Below are 24,640 nucleotides of genomic sequence, written 5' to 3' on the forward strand. Positions count from 1 at the left end.
ATCAGTACTGTTCATTACATATGACCGTACTGTAGACTTTCCAGACAGATAAGGTAAGTATTTTACCCCTCACCATCCCCTTCTGTGGCCACCCCAGCCCCCTTCCCCATCCCTACCGTATCCCTGTATTAGCATGTATATTTTACACTAAATTTTGACTGCATGTTCTCAAGATCTGAGCTGGTAATAGTCCTGTGCATGGCTATTGCGATGTGGTGTACACAAGGAGTGATTTGTGCTTCATTTCTAATCTAGACTGATATTTTAGCCTATTTTCTAAAGCAATCTACTTGTGTCTGCCCCTTAAAACGTTTAATATTGAATTCTGTAGAATACAGGTATCCAATGGAGGGACTAAAGGCGACCACCCACTAATGCGATATGGCATTTTATTATGCAATTCCGACACAGTGCTGCAACGGATCACATAAAAAGTGGCACACCGCATAACCTTTACCTGCGATGGGAGGTGCGTTCCCATGTGCCTTGCATCGCAGATCTCACTGGCCCTGCTAGGATTGCATAAGATACATTGGGGCAGATGTATTACACCTTAACAAGAGATAAATACAAGGGTGATAGAGAGATAAACGTCCAGCCAATCATCTGCTTACTGACTTTTTTCAAACACAGCCTGTAACATGGCAGTTATCTGGTGATTGGCTGGACGTTTATCTCTCCTTATCACCCTTGCATTTATCTCTTGTTAAGGCTTAATACATCTGCCCCATTGTATGCCAAAGGACCGAATACAATGTGTCCTATGCAATCCTGTCCCCCAGGAGCCACTGGTTGAGATCCTGGGTTATCGTATGCGAGGTACCGTATGTGATGCCTCTCACTAGTGGATGGGGCCTTAACAAACCGGATTTGCAGACTATTAACCTCTAGCGAGGAGCGTTTGCCTCGCAGCTGCATTTATTTGTAGTAGTGAGTCTTGTTGGTAAGATTAGTAAAATAATTGTAATGTTGGAGAGAATGAGAACATGGAAAAAAAATTTTTTTTTTTTTTTTTTTAGCAGTGTCTTATGTACGTTATAGTCATATTTTAAAAATGCTTTTTAAATGAATGTAACATGATTTTGAGACCTATTTTTAAATGTAGTAAACTAAGGACCAGTTGGAATCAAGGATGACACCTAGGCAGTGAGCTTGTGGGGTAGGATTGATATCTGGTTGCTAACTACTATTGGTTGGTGGAAACTGAATTAAATCTGTGTTTGAAATATTCATTTGAGGTGGCGTGATGACATCCGAGATAAAGCATCAGAAAGGAATTCAGTGACTTGTACCAAGATGCATACAGACCTTTTGCTCTTAAGGCCCCCATACATTAGGCCGACTTGTCCTAGGGACAAGTCGGACCCAATTTACCTGCGAGCCGCCCGGCAGCTCCCCGGGAGGCTCACATACAATTTGGCACTTGATGTGCCATTTTTTACATGGGATAAATCGCATGCGATTTATCCCATGTTAAAAAAAAACCGGGGAGCTGCAGGGCGGTGAGCAGTAGTGGGGGCGGGCAGCGGCAGTAGTGGGGGCGGGCAGCGGCGGCTGCGGTGGTGGGGGCGGCCAGCGGTGGTGGTGGGGGCGGCCAGCGGTGGTGGTGGGGGCGGGCGGCGGGTGCGGTGAACGCTGCTGACCTGGCCGGGCGGTGGTGGTGGGGGCGGCCAGCGGTGGTGGTGGGGGCGGGCGGCGGGTGCGGTGAACGCTGCTGACCTGGCCGGGCAGTGTACTTACTTACATAGCAGCAGCGGGGATGGGCAGCGCAGTGGCGGCTATTATATTTTGAAAATACTTGTCAAATGACCGGCCGCTCTCTGATTGGCCGGAGAGCTCTCAGCCAATCAGAGAGCGGCCGGTCATTTGACAAGTATTTTCAAAATATAATAGCCGCCACTGCGCTGCCCGTCCCCGCTGCTGCTATGTAAGTAAGTACACTGCCCGGCCAGGTCAGCAGCGTTCACCGCACCCGCCGCCCGCCCCCACCACCACCGCTGGCCGCTGCCCGCACGCACCACCGCCCGGCCAGGTCAGTCAGCCGGTGCTCAGGGACCCGCTGCCCGCCCGGTGTCTGTATGCATATGCCTGTCAGGTGGCAGGCATATGCATACAGGGAGGTCGGATGATCTTATGTGCTGACCGTCCGACCTCCCTGATCCGGTCCGATGCGCACGGGACCGCGCATCGGATCGGATCAGACATCACACACATACGATTTTGGGCCGATTTCATCCGATTATCGGCACCAAGTGCCGAAATCGGATGAAATCGGACCAAAATCGCATAGTGTATGGGGGCCTTTAGGTTTTGTAGTCTTTTTTTTTTTTTTTTTGTCCCTTGCTCTTCCAGCAGAGTCTAATAGATCTATTGATTATCCAATAACGATCATGCCTCAGAAAGATTGACCTGGCATGGCTAAATAGTGTGGAGTACTCTGTGTTGCCAAACAATCAACTTACTGTGTGAGTATGTTTGGTTTTATCTGTCAGTGCGTGGCCTATGCGAGAACACCTGTGTCCCCATAGCATATTGCATGCATTCGTCCTTCAACTACAATGTGTGATCAACCTGTGACCCTTCCCAGGAGGTGAATGGAAATACAAATAGCATGTGCAGAGGCTGATGGTATTCTGCCGTGGTACAGATTCAGAAACCATCCAGTACCAGATGTCAACAGTAATATTTCCCATCTTGCTGGAGGGGTCATTACTTACATTCCAAAGCCATCTAAGTCTATACCTTTATTTAGATTCAGCTTGAAAGGGGTTACGGCCTCTCGGAGTGTAAAGCCTCTCTGATTAAAACTAGAATGATACTGTACATTCTAAAAATAAACATCATGCGATTTTCCCATTGTCTTGTATTCACTGTGAATTCTATTCAGTGGGAGCTGCTGGAGACCAGACTGACGTTAACTGCCGCACAGAGCGCTTGATAATCTGTAGTCACTGCAATGTGTTTGGAGAGCTTTAATCTGCAAACAATTCTGTATGTTCCAGGCTAATGTATGGTTCAAGGCAAACACACGTGGACTGTGTAAATATATTAGCCTTCACAATTCAGATATTTTATTTCTCATAATATAATATATTGGGGCACAACTGCAGCCTGCCTGAAGATGTTCGGTACTTGTGTATTATCACGGCGCCCAAGATTTGTATCGTACAACATCGTATTGGTCGCATCGCATGCGATGTGATTTGATCCAATTTTTAATTGTACAGGCACCCTGATGGGTGATTATTATGCTAAACACACCCCCATTGTGAACGCCACCACCACTATGAACGCTAACCCGAAGCATGGCAAGCGCAGCGAGCCCACGAGGGCCGGCGGTACGCGTCCTCCGACCTTTTCATACCCCCACTATCCACGTCGGCGTGGAGTTGATTTTAAATAGTGTGATGGGGCTCGCTGCGCTTGCCATGCTTCGGGTTGGCGTTGATAGTGGGGGTGGCGTTAACAATGGGGGTGCATTTAACATAGTAATCACCCATCAGGGTGCTTGTACAATTTTAAAATCGCATCGCATGGCATGCGATGCAATGTTTTATTGTACAGTGCGGGTCTTTGAACCCGAAAATCTGGTCCCATTGCATACCTTAATTAGTGGTATGCGATGCGATGGGCGCCGTGATAATACACAAGTACCAGATGTTCTATGCGATCCTCCCCTTGTTCTATGCAATCCTCCCCGTAACTGAAACAACTGGTACTGTAACAGCAGAACCTTCTCAGTCATTGCGCTTTCAGACCTTCCTTTCTGCTGTTCCAATGTCTGCATTAAAAATAATTTTACAGGTGACAATAATTTTGCTGGGTTGCCTTCTTCCTTTTAGGTTAATATTTATTACCCTGGTCACTGCAGAGCATCTTACACAACATTTGTGGTGTATGCCCCTTGGAAAGCATTATGCTCATTTTCTGTGCAGCTTATTGTACATGCTTAGAAATGAGTGGAGCAATGCGTTATTCAAAGGATTGAACTGAGTTCTGCCATGATCTTGATAACCTGACAATCAAGTCTGGAGCACACTGCCTCTGACCTTCCCAGCATGCCAAGAGTGAGACACTGCCGGATTGCAATATTTAGTACAAATTGGTATTAGAGGGGTTGCACAAGTTACTTGCAGTTACAGCTTTTTTTGGTGTATTTGTACATCGTGTTTCCCTAGCCAAATTTGAGGCAAAAAAAAAAGGTTTGGTCCATATGCATGTTATCTTTGTAAACACATCACAGCTAAATGAATGCAAGCTTGCTGTAAAAGAAATTGGGCTTTTTTGGCGTTTCTATACTTTCCCATAATTGCATTGTGTCCATATTCCAAGAATAAACCACCAGTTCATGCTCACAAGTCATTTATTAACCCTTTTGAGTGCCAACATCTGTGAGAGCTGTGCAAAATAGCCAGCATTGCATAAACACACACACACACACACACACACACACACACGTATGTACGTATGTATATTTGTGTACACACTGCTGTTGCCTTGCTATTCAATCCTGTTTTTATTGGAACGGTAAGGCAAACTCATTAGATTTGGTCTATATAATACAGATCTGTACTATATATAGTCCTGCCTGCACAGTCTATTTTTCTAATCGATTTAAAAAATAGACCACATTGTACCATGTGTACAGGGCAATAAGCAACGCAAAAATAGTTCTTGCAAGATTAAAAAGCAATGGCTCTTCTGGAGCTCCAAAACTCCAGTAAAGTCCAAGAATAGCATGAAAGTCCATCCTATACATTTTGTTTGTAGGCCTTGTGGTGTTTGGGTTGGGGCCAGAAAAGTAGAAGCTGCCATCATTCAGGATTCCTGCAGCTGTATTAACATGACCAATTTGCACTTGAAGTCCGAAAAGGGTTGTCCGATTCCTCGGGAGTTCAGAAAATAAAAATGGTCACAGAATGTAGGACTATCGTTCTAAAAAAGTTTTCCACTAAATAATGAATTTCACTAATCTGTGCCATTAATACTGTAAGTATGTTGTAATACCCCACCAATGGGACCAAGTCATATGCTGGAAGTCAGTAGTTTCTGCTATACATGAAGCATATACTTGGAAGTGTGGAGTCTAATAAAGTATATGACCTCCTATAGTGGCAAATGTACTAGCCTTTGAGAATGATAAAATGGAGAGGTAAAGTACCAGTCAATTCGCTCCTGATGGACACCTTTTTAAATCACAGGAGCTGGTACTTGATCTTTCTCCAATTTATCACGATCACTAAATTATTATATTATATATTATGTCTTCCACCATAGACACTGATTGCCCCATGGTTTATACATCAAATTCTGAGTATTTATGTAATACATTACATACTGTTTTCTAATTTTACATGAGTACTTGTGGTGATTACAGTGTAAAATAACTTAATTCATTGCATATTAGTGGGCTTGAGTATTAACAAAGTATGATTTTCTGAACATTTACTAAACTTTCATCTGTTGCCGCAGTACCTTTCCTATGTTATAGAGTGTACAGACAATTGTGTATAAAGTAGATCTAACCTTTATCACATCTGCCTCACTGTATTAGTGCAATAACTTCTGATGATCCCATAAGTGAACGTGGGAGGGTAACAATATGGACGGCAGACATTGTTATATGTATTTTAAGTGTCTTTCTCTTTCTACTTTTAGATTTTTGGAGATTATTACCACTTTCATCATCGGGCTGTGGTGAAGAGGTCCTTGACACCTCATAGAACCAGGCATTTCCTGTTAAGCAGAGATCCTGAGGTAAGACTATGCTGTAACTGTTGTAAATTAGTTTATTGAGGTAAATGTAAGATTTACATAAACACTGTTTATTATTCATGTTTAATAGGTGGTTAATATAGCTGCACATGAGTCAAGCATTGGAGTAATGGCCAATTTAACACAAGTACTGTAACCAAATTGGACAATATTTGGCCTGTATTGTATTTGACCAAGCAGCTAGTATTAATGAGACCTGCTTGGCCGACACTTGGGACTATGGGCCAGATTCTGTAATGCGAAAAAAAGCAATTTTGTATCTGGAACACATCATTTCGCCATACAAGGTGATCTAGTGCATTTTATAGTATTTCTGTACAGGGTAAACACTGTAGCCCAAACAGGTTATCTTTATTTCTACACTTCAATTTAGGTTTCCGTTGGAAGACATCCCACCCAAATGTAACTGCAACATGGTTTTGCCCATTTGTATGCTTTTATTTTGCTTAGCTAACAACAAAGCTGAATGAGGTCCTATGGTCATGTATATGTTTGTGGTCATCTTCCAGCTGCATCCACTAACCTATCCGATAATGTTCATTTGTGAACGGTCAGTTATGCTTGACATAAGCGGTTCTAATAAATTATCGGCCTGATCAGATGAGCTAGCAATATATGTACTTCCGTGGCTGACCACTTGACAATTCCTCTGTTCCTTTATAGGGAAGGCATGCAGATGTGATGTAGCCATTCAATCCCGGGGTTCAGGATTGAAAAAGGCTCAGTCCTGGGATTCCTGGAATGGCGTCCATAATAATAATAATAATAATAAATCCTCCAGCACCCCCTCATATTTACTTACATGGTGGGGCAGGTGGCAGCAGTGTGGGGTTTCTGCCAGGGGTGGGCAGAAGTGGTGCAGGGGAAGGGCTGAACAGTGTGCCTTCTGACCAAGTCACGCTACGCAGAGCCGCATATTGGGTCAGGGAGCATCTGAGCAGGTGCTCAGATGCTGCAATGCATTAGACTGTGCATGCTCAGTCTAATCCCGGGCTTGAAATCCAGGTAATCTTAGGGCCAAATACTGGGATCCTGACAATTCCGTGATTGGCCACCCTTATGACCACAATAAGGGTGATGGAAACACCTATTTTTTTATTATAAGCAGCTACTCTTCCTCTCTGTTCTAAATAGATTATATTGCTTTAGATTTATTCCAGTGGTTCTCGGTCCTCAGGAACCCCCAACAGTGCACATTTTCCAGGTCATCCGGCAGGTGCACTCCAGTATTCACTGACACATTTTTAAAATACAGGTAACTAATTGTTTCACCTGTGATTCTGTATGGAGACCTGGAAAACGTGCACAGTTGGGGGGGTCCTGAAGACCGAGGTTGAGAACCACTGATTTATACAGTTGATCTATTGTAATTCTGTACTTCAACTTCTCAAAAGAGCAGAGCTATGCCCCAAACATTGTTGCTGGTTTTGGCTATGGATGTTTTTTCTACCAAAAACAATTCAAACTTCCTGTATTGGGAGTGAAACATGTCGGAGGTTATGCGCGCTGACCTGTAGGCAAATGGGCAGAACTCTATATACTGTACCTGAAGCCTTATTGCAAAGCTGTATCATTTGTGGAGTCACGGCTGGAGCCATCAATGACGGCAGCACTTCTACAGCCGCAGACCCCCCCCGTTCGCAATGCTGCAGTTGATAGTGGCAGGAGCAGACAAACTAACTGGGTGGACATCTGACCTTCTGGGACACCCACCATTAAATTTGTGTGTGAACCCAGCTTCATACACCAAAGATTTATCTGTACAATTTGGTGGGAGCAAACACTTTTTCCCGCTATATGCTGGAAAATAGATCAAATTGTTCAATTAAATTTGTTTGTTCCATTTTAACCAATTTGTCTGAATGGCCATTGTCTTTTCCAGTGTTTTGGGAGAAAATAAGCGAATTATCATATGAGCCCATACATTTCCAGATTTTTGTTCCTACCAGACAAATTGGACAGAAAATTCTTTGTGCGTGTGTACCCAGCTTAAGTGATGTGACTACCTGATACAAAAACTTTATTTTAAATACTTTTTTTTTGAAGAAGAAGAAGAATATTTTACTAGGGTGGAAGTGTAGATTGTGCAGCTTGGAGAGAACAAACAAATATTGTGATTATTTGTTTGTTACTGCTTTCAAAAGATTATTTTTGATCCGTCTTCAAAGGCATATGCTGTTTCAATTAAAATGTAAATTATTTTAATGCATATCTTTGCTAGTTCAAAATATTTCCATTGGCGGTATGTCATAGTTTTTGATTATGAAATCTCTTATTACAGTGGAGTTCCTTAATAGCCGAAGTATGAATGCTCTTGTAAAAGCAGAGCGCTCTTGTGGGAATGTGAAAGCTGTGTGGAACTTTGCCACACAGATGGCGTGAGCCTGCCGTACATGTTTAATGATCTGGTTTCAAGGATATGGGGAATGCTCCTACTCGCCCTCTCTTCCGCAGCAGGATACATACAATGAGAAGACTGGCGAAATGACATTAGCTCAGCTGCACCGTTCTCCCGTGCGAGAGGGCAGGCACGTTTTAAATATCTGTGTATGTTTCTATTCTGCAAAGCACACGCATTCTCATCCTTGCAAATACACACATGGACTTATCATGTCTGGTACACACCAGGGCGACCCGCTCACAATGTGCACCGTGAGCGGGTTCCGATCCGATAGCGACCCGCACCCGGTGAATGGTCGTTTTCAGATACTACCTGCTGCAGGTAGGATCTGAATAACGACGACTTACCCGCGGGGCCGCGCATCAGATCGGGATCGGACCAGAACCGTCAAAAAAAGGGCCCAATCTACATTCAATCGTATGGGATTGGGCCCTTGTCTTTCTGGTGTGTACCCTGCATAAGTGAACATCTGTCTGTTTGTACTTCCACATGTACCGTAAGGATATTTTCTATTAGTCTGACAATTTGTGCCCACTGACCTCATCCAAGAGGTCTTAATTCATCCGTTTATATATCCTTTTACACTTGCCAGTGCAGCATAAATGTAACATGTGTTTTTCCCTGATTAAAGCAGGCCGCTCCAATCCATTCTTGGTAAAGGAGGTGGTCCTGGTTTTGGAGGCAGCTCAGTGTTTTGTGTTTTTCCCTTTTCCTCTTCAGCGCTCGAGATTTATTTATTTTTATAAGGGATCAGCCCATATAAAGTAATGGGAGAATGTTTTTAGTCTGTAACACACTATCCTACTGGGAGTAGATAAACTGTAGGTAATCGCTTTCCTGTTTAACCCTTCTTTCCTAATGGCTACAGCAACATCTTGGATCAATTTTTCTTTATCAACCTATTGATGTAATAGACTTTCTTAGAAAAATGCAATCATCCTAAAGTAAAGGTGTTATTGATTAAACTGTTGTATGTTTAACGGAAAGCGTTTTTTGTTTGATCTGGGAGAAGCAGTCCCACAGATGCTGGTTGTTTTTTATATATGATATCATAATTGCTATAGGAATATCTGCTCTGAAGTAGAACATGTTGTTCATCTTTTTGAAGAAAGGGTTTCAGAGTATATCTTGCCATTACAACATGGGTAAAGGCTTACTGACTTCTTAAATCATAACTTCTTCTATTTTGTTTGTAGTTGACTCCTATGGTGTGCATCTACAAACAGCACGGATGATGTAATGGTTAGCATTACTGCCTCACCGCACTGAGGTCATGGGTTCGATGCCCACCATGGCTCTGACTGTGCAGAATTTGCTTGCGTGGGTGTCCTCCGGGTACTCCGGTGTGCTCCCACAATCCAAAAATATACTGGTAGGTTGATTGGCAAAAATTAACCCTATAATGTCTAAGTGTGGTAAGGAATATAGATTGTAAGCTCCACTGGGGCAGGGACTGATGTGCATTTTCAAATATTCTCTGTAAAGCCCAGAGGAATGTGTGCGCTATATAAATAGCTGGTAATAAAGTTAAATGGCAAGGGTGCAAATACTCAAAAAGGCGCTAAAATACTGAAAGGCAAGGTGAAAATTCGGCCAAGATTGAATACACCTCTATTACCCCTTTTACACCAAAAACCCTGGTCTTTGAACGCTGGAGTTTCCAGGGTCTGACCCTGCTTTATATTGCATTTACACAGCACTTCGACCTGGGTCGGACCAGGGTCTGCACCATTTACACTGGACCTGGGTCAGCCCTGCCTTGTCATTACAAATGGCCTGCAGCAGCAGCACCACATCACCCCCTGCACATCATCACCCCCCCCCCCCCCTGCAGCATCACATCAATCCCCCCCTGCACATCATCACCCCCCCTAGCAGCAGCAGCACCCCCCCCCCCACCTGTACATTATCACCCCCCTGCAACATCAAATCACACCCCCCCCCCCTGCACATCATCACCCCCCTGAAGCAGCATCAAATCACACACCCCCTGAAGCAGCATCACCCCCTGCACCTTATGACCCCCCTGCAGCATCAAATCACAGGCTGCTGAGGGGGGAGACGGAGGGGATGCTCCCCGCTGCTGTAACTCCCCCCTGCAGCCGCGGGGCCGGGAGTGGAGGCAGCGGGAATCGGCAGTGCAGGTGGGCAGGGGACATCATCACCTGTAGAATCATATCATCACCCCCCCCCCAGCGCGGGGTCCAGCCTCCAGGCAGCGGGGTCCGGCAGTGCAGGCGGGGGATCCATTCAGCGTATACGAAGTTGCCGGCGGGGTCCCCCCAGTGTATGGGAACTAGTAGCGGCAGTTCCCAGCCGCCGCAGGGACGCTCGCTGGTTACTTCCCATACGCTGGAGGGACCCCGCCGGCAACTTCGTATACGCTGAATGGATCCCCCGCCTGTACTGCCGGACCCCGCTGCCTGGAGGCTGGACCCCGCGCTGGGGGGGTGATGATATGATTCTACAGGTGATGATGTCCCCTGCCCACCTGCACTGCTGATTCCCGCTGCCTCCACTCCCGGCCCCGCGGCTGCAGGGGGGAGTTACAGCAGCGGGGAGCATCCCCTCCATCTCCCCCCCTCAGCAGCCTGACAGTTCACCCCAGGCCCTTAGCAGCCGCAGACACCCCTCTCCTCCTGCAGCAGCTGGGGACAGCTTCCCCAGCGCTGCATGCCGTGCACGGACCCGCTGCGGGTGCCTGGACCCGCAGCGGGAACATTTACACCGGCCTCTACAAGGGTCCTAACCGTGTTCTACCCAGGTCAGGACCTGGGTAGAGGACCCGTGTAAATGGACACGGCTTGACCCCATTTACACCGCCGAAGGTCCGGGTCTGACACGCCACTGACCCGGATTTTTCAGCGGTGTAAAAGGGGTATAAATCTATCCACCTTGGCTGCATAGGCCCAAATGGAGCAACAATTACTGATTATTATTGATGCAATCTAGTGGCAATAGGAAAATATTCAGTATAAAGACTTTTCTGTCTTCGATCAGTTCTTCAGGACCACCCCTTGCAACAAGATACAGGGGATAATTCAGACTTGATCGCACGACCACAAATTCACATGGCAGATGATTATTGATAGGTAGTCTATCGATGATTATCCTTACCTATGGGCTGCGATGTGCGTGACGCCCGGCAGTGATGGACTCCTGCTACTTTTTTGTGATCGACAAGAAGTAGGGTAATTGCCCATTTAATGGGACAGTGGTGAGAAAATTGCAGGCCGGCCAGAAAAGAACTGCTAGGTGTGCCGAAAGCGTTTTTAGCGGAGGCTGTGTGATGTCTGCAACAGGCCGGATATGCCGTTATTCATCACCGCACCAATTAAGTCTCTGGCTACTCTAGTCCAGTTTAAAAATCATTTGACGTGTGCGGCTTGTGAAGGGATTTGGACATGGCTGCCAGTAGATTTTCAGCCATACACCTTTCTAGTCGCACAGCAGGCACATAAATTTGCTAGGCGGGATTACATTCTAATGAGGCGGCATTTTAACTGAACGCTGGTTGCTGCCAAATTGCGGCTGTCCAATCAGGTCTGAATTACCCCCACTGCTTTGCCTTCTGCTCTTGAGTAGCTGGGAGCTATGGGCACTTCGGTGCTGCTACGTCTTTAATATTAAAGTGAGCTCCACAGGCTGGTCTGTTCATTGCATGACCTTGTATAAGCACAGCAGGTCTGTTGTAATATGGAAGAGTAACAGAAATAGACAAGTATACCTGGAAGACTATTTTGCTATAAGCAGGTATCCTTCTTGAAATGGCTGGACTCGGACAGTGGGGCAAGCGGAAAAATGCACCTTGCAGGCTCGCCACGCTGCGGGCACGGTAGCTCGCCACCTATTCTATTCTCCCTCAATGGGGGTCATGGACCCCCATGAGGGAGAATAGCTGGTGGCCGTCAGGACCCCGAGTGTCGGGGTTTTGACAACCGGGGTAATGACTGTTTGGATAACGACTGTCGGGAAACTGTCCGGCACCCCAGTAGAGAACTTGCATTAATGTTATTTGATAGTTCCTTAGCTGCCTGGACTGCTACATTGTTAAGCTGGGTACACATATATACAATCGTCGGGCCGTTCTTCCAATCTGGGGGCAAACGGCCGTTCGATTGTATAGGTGTGTACGCTGTCCCAATTGCTGCTGTGCGACCGATAAACGGCCAAAAACGCTCTTGGCCGTCCACGGTCGGTCGGTCGAAGGTTCTTTGCTGCTTAATATTTCATCCGACAGGACGGCTCCATATCGGAACAAAAGTGAAGTGTGTACGCACCTTCGATCGATATGCTTGACAGTTTGACAAAGCACGGTGGTATGCTGCATTATGAGAGACCCTGTAACCCTTTGCCTGCTGTTTTAACTAATGTGTGTTTAATGTCTCACTGCTCAACACTTTAGACGCATCACTTTAAGACATTAATCAATGTTGAAGTTTTAATAGTGTTTTATGGTGCCCTGAAAAGAGCTTCCAGCCCACTCTATTAAAACTTCAACATTGATTAATGTCTTAAAGTGATGCGTCTAAAGTGTTGAGCAGTGAGGCATTAAACAGACATTAGTTAAAACAGCAGGCAAAGGGTTACAGGGTCTCTCATATACTTCTTCTTGCGATTGTTTGGACGGGAGTACATCGGACGTCGCAAGTAAAATTGTACATATGTGTACGCGCAGAACGGTCGTATGTTTTGGACGGCCGAACGTGTATTCGGTCGATCGAACGGTCGCAAGAAAAAGGAAATTGTACATATGTGTACCCAGCTTTACTCCTTCTACAAGTATGGATTATGAATGGGCCATTTCATACTTAACACCACAGATGCCTGCAGGGACACATTATTCTCAGTAATTTCTACCCTTATAAAAGTATTGGGAAGTTGGCATGTCATTTCCTGGGCCACAATACAGATGCAGTAGAATTTCTCTCTGGGCGTTTTGTGCCTTTATACACAAGATTTTGTCATGTCTGCATATAGTTCATTTATTTTCACAAAACTGATACTAAACAGAGTATGTAGTGTAGTAGATCAAAGAACATCCCACAACCGTCCTTTTGTGACACTTCTCAATACATATCCTTAAATGAGACTAGCCGAAAGCCATGAAAAGCTCTCTGACAAACTGCTGGGTGCAGCATCTCCAAAACGAGTATTTTAGTTTCTTCATTGTACATCTAGCTAGTTGCAGTCATCTCAGCCATCATTGCGGTTTCCACCAGTGTATCAAACAGTAAGCGGAACTGTTCAACATGAATTGCTGTTTGTGGGTAATAAGAGGAGAATGGAGCAGCAATATCATGTAATGGCACAACAGTGCTAGTCCTATACCTCCTTCCTATATGGGTAGGTGCTGGGAGTTAGGGGGAATGTGTTCTTGTGTTTTAATATTCCAACCAGAATCTACACTTTTGAAGGAAAAAATAAAAATTCTGGCAAGGCCTTTTTTTTTCTGGATTGCCGTAGGAATCGGGTTTGCCAGAATTTAGAGCACCTTGTGGTTTAGAGCACTAATAGATATAGATAATTTTATATAGATCTCTATCTATATCTATTTTATCTTAATAGCATCATCTTACTAAAGTTATTTTGCAGTACTCCTTTTATAATAAGGTTGGTGCACATGGAAGCAGTTTGTCTGCCATGCAGAATTGGAAAAATGTCCCCCCCCCCCCCATCTTGTCGCAGGGTCAGTACGCTATCCTGTAGCTCCTCCTACATGTCCCCATTGAGACATGACAAGCACCCTTTCACTTGTCCTTTTTTTATGTCCTCCTCGTTCACACCATTTATTTACCATCAGACCCCTCACACATACATTGCATGCCATTGTGTATTCTCCATAAGTTATTTAAAGGCCAGCAGGCACCACCTGATGCCATTACTATTCCATTAGATTTCTCATTGTGGCCTCTTAATTGGGCAATGGAAGGATCAGATTTCCTACATGTGCTATCCTATCTTTCTCTCCATGGGCCCATTGTATGCCATCAGATTTGTGCTGAACACTCACACAAACCTGGCACACCTCATAATCTGCAGATGCAAACCTACAGTATGTAGGCCTTAATCTGGCACTGCTAGAAGACCAGATCCATACGAAACATTGTGTATTCACAAGTCAAATTTTTTTAGGGTATCCCTCCCATCATCGGGACAACACACTACATGCATAAATGTGGTGCTGATGGTGCTAAACCCCTGAAAAATGTTTGACATTTATCAGATACAGTCCTAAAACCAGTAAATCCTTTCCCTAAAGGCCCCCATACACTCATCCGAATCGGGCAAAATCGGGCCCAAATCGCATATGGAGACATTCCCTCCGACCCGATGCGCGGCCCTGTGCGCATCGGAGTCGGGAGGTCGGACGGGCTGCACATAAGATTTGCTAAATCTTATGTGCTGCCCGGAGCCGTGCTCCCCCGCAACAGGGGACCTACCAGAGCTGGGCAGAGGGATTAGGCACAGGGAGCCAGGCAGAGTAGGAAGCCTCTGCTGTCAGCGGGAGCAGGGGGGCGGCGCAGAGTACCAGGGAGCAGGGCAGGAGAAGACGCTGCAGCAGCAGCACGAATGGCGGGAGCAGCAGAGCACTTTAAAAAATTAAAATAAAAAAACCCATACAAACTCATAGGAAACCATTGATTGGCTGGGACCTCTCTCAGCCACTCGCTAATCGGCTGAGAGAGGTCTCAGCCAATCAACAATGGCTTCCTATGAGTTTGCATGGGTTTTTCTTTTTTTGAAGTGTTCTGCTGCTCCCGCGCACTGCAGCGTCTTCTCCTGCCCAGCTCCCTGGTACTCTGCGCCGCCCCCCTGCTCCCTGCCCAGCGGCTTCTTGCCCGGCTCCCTGCGCCCCCCACCCGCTCTTTGGTCGCGGGCATATCCCCGCTGCTGTCCCCCACTCCCATTGTCCCTGCAGCTCCCCCGGAGTTGCATGCGATTTATCACATGCAAAACTTGGCACATGAAGTGTGTGATCCCTCTCGGGGAGCTGCCGGGACAATCAGGTCCGACTTGTCCTTATGACAAGTCGGACTAAGAGTGTAATTGTATAATCAGGTATTCACTAAGAGAACTAAAATCTAACATTTTGTTAAATGGATTCATCCAAAAATGGATTCATCCAAAAATACTTCACCATTGATTTACACAGATCTGGCAAATATGAGTGCTACTGTTTGGTTCCTTCTGATCATTGTTATGCTGGCCATACACAAGGACAACTTTCATCCAAGTAGTTGAAAATCTGGGTGGAAGCAAATGACCATCAGAAATCTGCTCGGAAACCCAGGGAAATGGACAAAAACATTCAGACACATTGTTTAACCCCTTCCTGACAGAGCCATTTTTTTCAAATCTGACATGTTTCACTTAAGTGGGGATAACTTTTTTTTGCTTTTACTTATCCCAGTGATTTTGAGATTGTTTTCTCGTGACACATTGTACTTCAAGTTAGTGGTAAATTTGGGTCGATACAGTCTGTGTTTTTTTTTGTGAAAAATACCAAAATGTCGTGAAAAAATGGAAAATTTAGCAATTTGCAAAATGTCAAATTTTCTGCTTGTGAGACAAATAAACATACCACTCAAAATAGTTAATAACTAACAAAGACCATATGTCTACTTTATGTTGCAATCATTATTTCAACCTCCTTTTCATTTTTTTGGACACTAGGAGGCTTCAAATATGAATAGCAAATTCTCAAATTTTCAAGAAAATTTCAAACACTGATTTTTTTAGGGACCAGTTCAGTTCTGATGTGACTTTGAGGGACTTGTATGTGAGACACCCCCATAAATGATGCCATTTCAAAAACTGCACCCCTCACAGTATTCAAAACAGCATTTTGGAAGTTTGTTAACCCTTTAGGTGTTTCACAGGAATTAAAACAAAGTGTAGGTGAAATTTCAAAATTTCTTTTTTTTTGCAGAGTTTCAATTTTAATACATTTTTCTAACGAACACAGTAGATTTTACTAGAGAAATGTGACTAAAAATTGATTCCCCCAATTCTTTTGTTTTCATAAATATCCTATATGTGGCCCTAGTGTGCACGTTGACCAAACCACAGGCTTCATAATAGAAGGAGCACCTACTTGATTTTGGAGCCTCCTTTTTATGAGATTTTTTTTTAGGCACCATGTAGGTTTCTAGGCACCATAAGTGCTAAAAGTTAGGAACCTCCCCCACAAGTCACCCCATTTTGCAAACTACACCCTTCAGGGAATTCATTTAGGGGTATAGTGTACATTTCAAACCCCCAGGGGTTTCACCAATTTTGATACAACTGGGCTGTGAAAATGAAAAAATTTAATTTTTCATTTTCACAGCTCAGTTAAACCCCTGGGGGTTTGAAATGTACACTATACCCCCTGATGAATTCCCTGAAGGGTGTAGTTTGCAAAATGGGGTCACTTGTGGGGGGGGTTCCACTGTATGGGTGCTTCAGGGGTCATTCAACCAGAATCTGTGCTGCAAAATCCAAAAATCACTCCTTCCCTTCTGAGTCCTGCCATGCACCCAACTGGTATTTTTTGGTCACATGTGAGGCATTGCCATACTCGGGAGAAATTGGGGCACAGATTTTGGGGTGCTTTGTCTCCTTCATTCCTTGTGAAAATGAAAAATTTTGAGCGAGATCTGCATTTTTGTGTAAAAAAATGTAATTTTTTACACAAAAATGCAGTTCTGGCTCAAAATTTTTCATTTTCGCAAGGAATGAAGGAGACAAAGCACCCCAAAATCTGTGCCCCAATTTCTCCCCAGTACGGCAATGCCTCATATGTGACCCAAAAATACCATTTGGGTGCATGGCAGGACTCAGAAGGGAAGGAGTGATTTTTGGTGGTGGAATGAATGGTGGGTGCTATGTCGCATTAGCAAGACCCCCGAAGCACCAATACAGTGGAACCCCCCCACATGTGACCCCATTTTGGTCACCAGCTTTGGGAGGGGGGCTGGCGCTGCGGCTGGTGGGGGGTTGGGAGGGGTGCTGGCGCTGCGGCAGCCGGGTGGGTGGGAGGGAGGGGGGCTGCCGGGTGGGAGGGGGGGGGGGGGGCTGGCGATCGGTGGTGATCGGTGCTGTACTTAACAGCACCGGTCACCACCGATCACTGTGTTACCGAGCGGCTTAGCCGCCGGTAACACAGAAAACGCTGCAATTGGCTGTTCACATTTGAACAGCCAATCGCAGCGATCGCCGCGAGGGGGGATGTCTGCTGTCAGGGACAGCAGACATCTCCAAACTGTCACCGCGTCTATAGACGCGGTGACAGTTTATAAAACCATGACGTATATATACGTCTTCGGTCGGGAAGTACCTCCCGACCATGACGTATATATACGTCATATGTCGGGAATATCTGTCTGGAAGTATATATATATATATATATATATATATATATATATATATATATATATATATATATATATATATATATATATATATATATATATATATATATATATATATATATATATATATATATATATATATATATATATATATATATATATATATGTATATGTATGTATATACATATACATATATATATACACACATATATGTATATGTGTGTATATATATATGTATATATATATGTGTGTGTATATATATATATATATATATATTTCATCACATTCCATTTTATTATTTTTTGCTGCTGCTGCGGCTTGCGGGGGGGGTGGGAGGGGGGAAGCGCTGCGTGCGCTGAGGATGTTGCTGCTGGGGGAGCCTGGTGAGCCTGCTGCCCCGGAGCTGCCGGGTGGGTGGGAGGGGGGTGCTGCTCATCGGTGGTGATCGGTGCTGCACCGATCACCACCGTTTTCTGTGTTACCGAGCGGCTTAGCCGCCGGTAACACAGGAAACGCTGTGATTGGCTGTTCAGATTTGAACAGCCAATCACAGCGATCGCCGACCGGGGGGGGCACCCCTGCCCCCCCTGGGCGGCGAGGGGGGATGTCTGCTGTCAGGGACAGCAGACATCACCTAACTGTCACCGCGTCTATAGACGCAGTGACAGTTAGAAGCCATGACGTACATGTACGTCAAATGTCGGGAAGTACTTCCCGACCATGACGTACATGTACGTCAAATGTCGGGAAGGGGTTAAATCATATCCCGCTATAGACCCCTGTCTGACAAAAATTGGACATTCAGTTTCTGGATTATGGGACTAAATAAATGAATTACAATTTACATTTGCTCCCATCCAGTACCATATTTTTTTTATTCTACCCAAGCAACTACTTGGAGGAAAGTTGTTCTGATGTATAGCCAGCATTTTTCCCTTCCTTCTATAAAATGAGAATGTGTGATCAGGAAGTAAAGAACTATAGCTGGCATCTTGTGGGACAGGGAGGGCTGTGAGTTTCACATACTTCTAGAAGGCTTTATTTGGCAAGACCAAAAAAATAGCAACAAATTGGCTCCTTAACTGCTGCTTTTGTAGTAGGAACTTTCTTCCGAAATACTTCCAGAAATCTATTTCCCCTCTTCAGATAGCAGAGCTTTAAATATGGGACTTGTGTGCCTTTTTTAAAAAGCCAGAATGCCAGTCAAGTTGGCGAGCGCAGCGGTACGCGTCCTCCGACCTTTTCATACCCCCACTATCCACGTCGGCGTGGAGTTGATTTTATATAGTGTGGCGAGCCCGAAGCGTTGCAAGCGCACACGCATAACTTCACAGGTATATGCGTCCCCTCGCGGGGCTCTCTGCGCTCGCACTTCGGGTTGGCGTCAATAGTGGGGTGGCGTTAACAATGGGGCGGCATTAACCATATTTTCTAACCATATACATTGTTAACGGCACCCCACTATTGACGTCAACCCGAAGCGTGGCGAGCGTCGGCGGTACGCGTCCGCCGACCTTTTCATACCCCCACTATCCACGCCGGCGTGGAGTTGATTTTTTATATAGTGTGGCGAGCCACCGAGCCCAAAGCGTGGCGAGCGGACGCGCATAACTTCACAGGTATATGCGTCCCCTCGCGGCGCTCGCCACGCTTCAGGCTCGCCACACTATATAAAATCAACTCCACGCCGACGTGTATAGTGGGGTTATGAAAAGGTCGGAGGACGCGTAACGCCACCCCTCGCGGGCTCGCTGCGCTCGCCACGTTTCGGGTTGGCGTCAATAGTGGGGTGGCGTTAGCAATGGGGGGGGCATTAACCATACTTTCTAACCTAATATACAATGAGAAATTGGCCATATTGGCCCTTTTCCTTTTTGTTCCTATGTAAAATCGGGTTGTTCAACTTTAAAAATAATTTAACATTTTTCTCTATGGGGAAAATCGCGTTGGTCGCATCGCGGCCCATTATAATGGGCAGCGTTGGACCCGATCAACGCGATTTTATCTTTCACCGGCAAATACACTAGTGATTGACATAAAATCGGGTCCATCGCGTCGATCGCATGCCTTAAGTACCTTAAACTTAAGGCATGCGATCAACCCGATGGGCGCCATGCTAGGAAACAAGTACCCAATGGAATGTTCCAGGAAGAATATTGCTTTGCTATGGAAAGTATTAGGTTTGTGTGTTTAGCTTGTATATGGAAAATTATCTACTTGTGTTCTTGTGTTTGTCCTGCACTCCCTCCCCCCCCCCCCCAGGTTAAAAGCTTTATTACTTGCTGTATATATTCAGTCTATGGTGCTATCTTTTTATAGCCCATACAATTATCTGTCCTTTTTTATAATACACATTTTATTCAGCATTTTACACCACACAAGTGAAGACATTAGTACTGTAGATGTTTTTACGCTGGCATCCAGGAAAGCTTTGTTTATTTGGAGCTAACGCTCCTTTGTCTAAGCATACATATAGGTGACAAATGAGCGTAAGCTCCGAAACGTTAGCCACCATCTTTTAAAATACAGTTTTTGAAAGGACCCGAGTGCCGCCATTCATTTGTCACAACCTGTTAATAGGACACACAAGGAGACTGCTAATTTTAATTTGATATGCAATTAATTGTATATTGTTGAGGACGACGTGTCTACAGCACAGAACTTGTATTGGAGAAAGGTTGCAACTGCTACATTGTAGCACTTTGTATACAGATTGAGGGGCAGATTTATTAAGCTTGGTGAAGTGATAACATGTCGGTTTTTTATCACCGGCCAATCAGCTTCTAACCGAAGTTACAGCCTTGGTTTGAAAAATGACAGGTTGCACAGAGATATACAAGACAGCTCTTGTAAGACATGGCACGTCGAGAAGGGTTGTTTGATGTGACTATATAGCACTTATGTATAAGGACACATCTGTATGTAGACTCTGCCATTCATTGAGCGAACTCAAACCAGGCATTAGCCCTATTTTAACCAAATTAAACCAATTTGTGGTTTTATGCATTACGCAGAACGAATTGCTGTAGTCTTGGTGCCTGGGATGTCCTAAATGGAAATGCTGAAACACCCACATATGGATGTGAAAGCCATTGTTGTCATCTAACACTCTGTGTCCATAAAGCAAATGACTCTTCTTCCTAACAAATGTACTTTGTGTGATAGCCACACGCACTCTTGAGTCATTGCACGCCTGATGAAAAGTTAATGGTTTTTAAAATGTGGGTTTCATTTAATATGAAGTTTATCACTGTCTGTTTTGCTGAGCACAGCAATGAGAAGCTTCTCTGATCATCACAAGTCTGGGTTAGTCAGAGGGAAGCGGTCTGGGTGGGCAGCTCCTTAAATCAAAGTGGTATCCTAGAAAGTGATTGCGTTATTGGCTGAAAAGGACGCTTTTTTTTTTTTTTTTTTTTCTCATGGGTTTCTGGCTAATAGTAATACAATTTAAGGTGTCTGCTGTATATTACAATCCATATGATGATCTAGTTCAGGCATTCTCAACCACAGTCTTCAAGGCACACCAACAGTGCCAGCTTTAGTGATATCTGGGCTTCAGCACGGATGATTTAAATCAAAATTACCCAGGTACTAGTTAAATCACCTGTTCTTAAGCCTGGATATCACTAAAACCTGCGCTGTTGGTGTGCCTTGATGACCGTGGTTTGGAATGCCTGAACTAGATCATTTCTTTAAAATTGGTCCGTCCCCCCTAATTTATGGACCGCACTTTTCTTTTGCATAATGAAACTGTTAATGTACATTTTGTTTTATTGTATTACGAGTTATTTATTTAGTGCACACATATTCCACAGCGCTTTTACAGAAATGATTTGATTATTCACATCAGTCCCTGACCTGGTGGAGCTTACAATAAAGTAAACCCACGCAACCTCAGGGAGCATATACAAACTCTGCATGGTTAGGGCCATGGTGGGAATCACACCCATGACCTCAGTGCTGTGAGGCAGTAATGCTAACCATTACACCGTAGGAAAACGGTAAATTCCTTTTGTGATCTATGTATACACATGTCTAGTGTCTGTGAGTCTCCAAAACACAGAAGGTAACAGACTAGCTTTCGAAGCGTTTGCTTCGAGCGTGCTTGCTAGTTGTATAATAAGCATTTGATACAGGGCATAGTAGATTTTCTAAAGGCTGAAGTGATATTGGAATTTGTTCTGGGGCATATATGGGGGAGGATTGTCCAGTTTCATTTTTAATTTTTTTTTTTTCTCAGTTAAGATGAAAAATGATCTAAATGTTTTAGTGGAATAAGTGATTTGTTCTGGTGTACACCCAGTCATGAGTTTCTTGCTCTACCAGGCTGACTCAGTCTTTGTTTTTCATTCATACAATGCTGGGGAATGATTTACTTTACTAAGAATTTCCCAAGAGATTTGCTGCATGGAGATAATCCCCATCATCCTCTGAGAAGCCACAGGCTCAAGAGACTGTAACATAGTGGAATTTATTAACCATCTGTTCTGCTCCCCTTCCTGTATGTGGGCGTTTTACAACTGTAAACTGATGGGCAAAATGTAGAGACATGCACACAAAAATGCATATATAGTTACATACACATATGCTATTACAGCACTGCTGCAATGACCCTAAACAGCCCCTCTCCGTATGCAAGCTCCTGTGAGACTATACTAGCGTTGGGCTTCTTTTAACATTTTTCTGAAAATGGGACACGGTACTTGTGGAGTATCACGGCTCCCTCGATGGCCATCGCACGGGAAAAAATCGCATCGCATTCGATTTTTAACAGAAAAGCATCCAAATGCATTGAAATTACTATAAAACATGTGAAGCCCGCGAGGGGACACGTATACCTGTGAAGGTATCCGTGTCCGCTCGCTGCGCTCACCACACTTTCTATTCTCAACTCCACGCTGACATGGATAGTGGGGGTATGAAAAGGTCGTAGGACGCGTACCGCCGCCCCTCGTGGGTTCGCGTTGATAGTGGGGGTGGTACAGCCTCAAAAATGACATTTGGGGGCCATTGAACAGGTTTCATAATAATTTCAATGCATTCGGATGCTTTTCTGTTAAAAAACACATGCAATTTTGTAAAAAAAACCAGTAAAAACGGCAAAAATCGCATGCCACTTTATATGGCATGCGATGGGAGCCGTGATAATCCACAAGTACCTCGGACACTTGTTTGTTTGTGTGCAATGGAGTCTATGGGGGTTATTCTGGTTAACTCCTTCTGGCAAATTCCTTCTCAAATGGACAAAACCATGTGCACTGCAGGTGGGGTACTGTAGATGTAACTTGTGCAGAGAGAGTTAGATTTGGGTGGGGTTTTACTTCAAAATGAGATCTATATTGCAGTGTTAAAAATAAAGCAGCCAGTATTTACCCTGCACAGAAACAAAATAACTCACCCAAATCTAATTCTCTGCAAATTTTACATCTCCCCCCCCCCCCCCCTGCAGCGCACATGGTTTTGTCCATTTAAGAAGGAATTTGGCAGAAGGAGTGAACCAGAATAACCCCCTATATCTGTATACTAAGTGCTACATTGTAGAAAATGAAGTTCTGTATACAGATTGTCTTATGCACGTTAGTGTTCACTCTAGGATTTTTTTAGGGCAGGCTGCTGACCACCGATTAGGGCACATTTTTCAATCTGGAGGGCACATCAGAAATTACCGTTTGCAAAAAAATTTTTTTTTTAATTGCACACCACCACAATTACGCCAAGTACACATTATGGCACACACCCTAATGCCCAGTACACATTATGGCACAACCATTAGGCCCATTACATATTACAACACAAGTGCTGCTTACCGACATGCTGGTGTGAACACTGGCCCTGCCCGGTGATTGAGTTTTATCCAGCATGCTGGATATTAATCGCCGGGTGATGGCGGCATGCGGGTCCTTGAAATGCCCCTTAAATCGCCCCTTGTGTAGGGCCCCATTATGCTGCGGGATGGCTTGGTTAGGCTGCAGCAGTTTAAGCCGCCCGGATGTTGTATTTACCACTGATGATCCGTCAAAATGGCTAATCCGGCACAGTGCTGGAACTGGGTGATGATCGGTGACGTTTGTTTTCTTTGTTATTTTAAGGAAAAAAATTGTCTTGTTTTGTATACTTCCAAAATAATTAGTGAACACAAATCTGTGCCAGGCTTGTAAGGAACAATTTGCAATTATATTTTAGCTCACTGTCTCCATGGTAATAATAAAGTATGCTTTTTAGATTTGCATGTTTGATCTTCCATTTCAATTTACAGTAAGACTGCAACAACACTTTCTCGCGTGTGTTCTCTTTCTGGGTTTACTATTGCACATCGTCTGCAGTTTAACAATGCACAAAGCAGAATTTTGTCAGCATTCTGTAACTTGCTTTGAAAGGTCCCAGTGATGTGTATTTGGAATTTATTGATAACTCTGTTACATGGAACAGACCTCCTTAAATCTTCTACCTCCTGTCACACCATTGTGACTTGGCATGCCTCATGTCTGCAGTTTATTAGGCTTGTCACCACGTAACACGGGACACATTTATTGAAATCTCATCAAGGTTATATGACTCCAGTGTGCAGGAAGATTTAGAGGCCAGGCAGCTAGACACAGTTGAGTTGGTATAGTTAGTGCATCCATTTCTCTTCTTCATTGCAGTTTCTTTCATTCAAATGACTCTATAAATGGAAGTAGTTTATCTGCAGCCCTTGCACAGAACAGTGCGTTTTATCTCCCTGCAAGTGGTTTGTATTCTTTCCTCCACCCTGCCCCAACCTGGAAAAGCAATTGTTCTGGAATCTACAGTACATGCTTCCCTGAAGGAGAGACTGCTATATTGTTCTCTTTCTGAATGGGTCATTATTTTTGAAGAGACGTTCATTACTGTTGGGTATTTTAACGGATCGGTCTAGCGTTGGAAAGCCTCGGAGTTCCATGATCTCATGGTTGAATGAAAATGGTTCCATACTGTATTGTAGATGGACATGTTGCGGTAACCTTAATATATTATACACACGCTCCCTTTATTTCCTTTGGAGAGCAGATAACCCTGAATGACAATAATGGTGCTTTCAGACCACATAACTGGCTTTGACCCTGTATTTGAAAACATTTCCAAAAAC

The 24,640-nt window shown here is 44.4% G+C and overlaps 1 protein-coding gene across 1 annotated transcript in view; it reads left to right on the plus strand.

Annotated features, from left to right (window-relative positions):
* The window catches only part of FURIN (furin, paired basic amino acid cleaving enzyme), a 182,101-nt gene that overhangs the window by 80,168 nt on the left and 77,293 nt on the right, over positions 1 to 24,640 (plus strand). Inside the window, exon 3 of the mRNA XM_083184108.1 lies at positions 5,659 to 5,757. Within this exon, the coding sequence (XP_083040234.1) occupies positions 5,659 to 5,757 (99 nt within the window). The remainder of the gene's footprint in view (positions 1 to 5,658; positions 5,758 to 24,640) is intronic.

The sequence above is a fragment of the Crinia signifera genome, chromosome 4, assembly GCF_055691185.1.
Source record: "Crinia signifera chromosome 4, ASM5569118v1, whole genome shotgun sequence".
Classification (NCBI taxonomy): domain Eukaryota; kingdom Metazoa; phylum Chordata; class Amphibia; order Anura; family Myobatrachidae; genus Crinia; species Crinia signifera.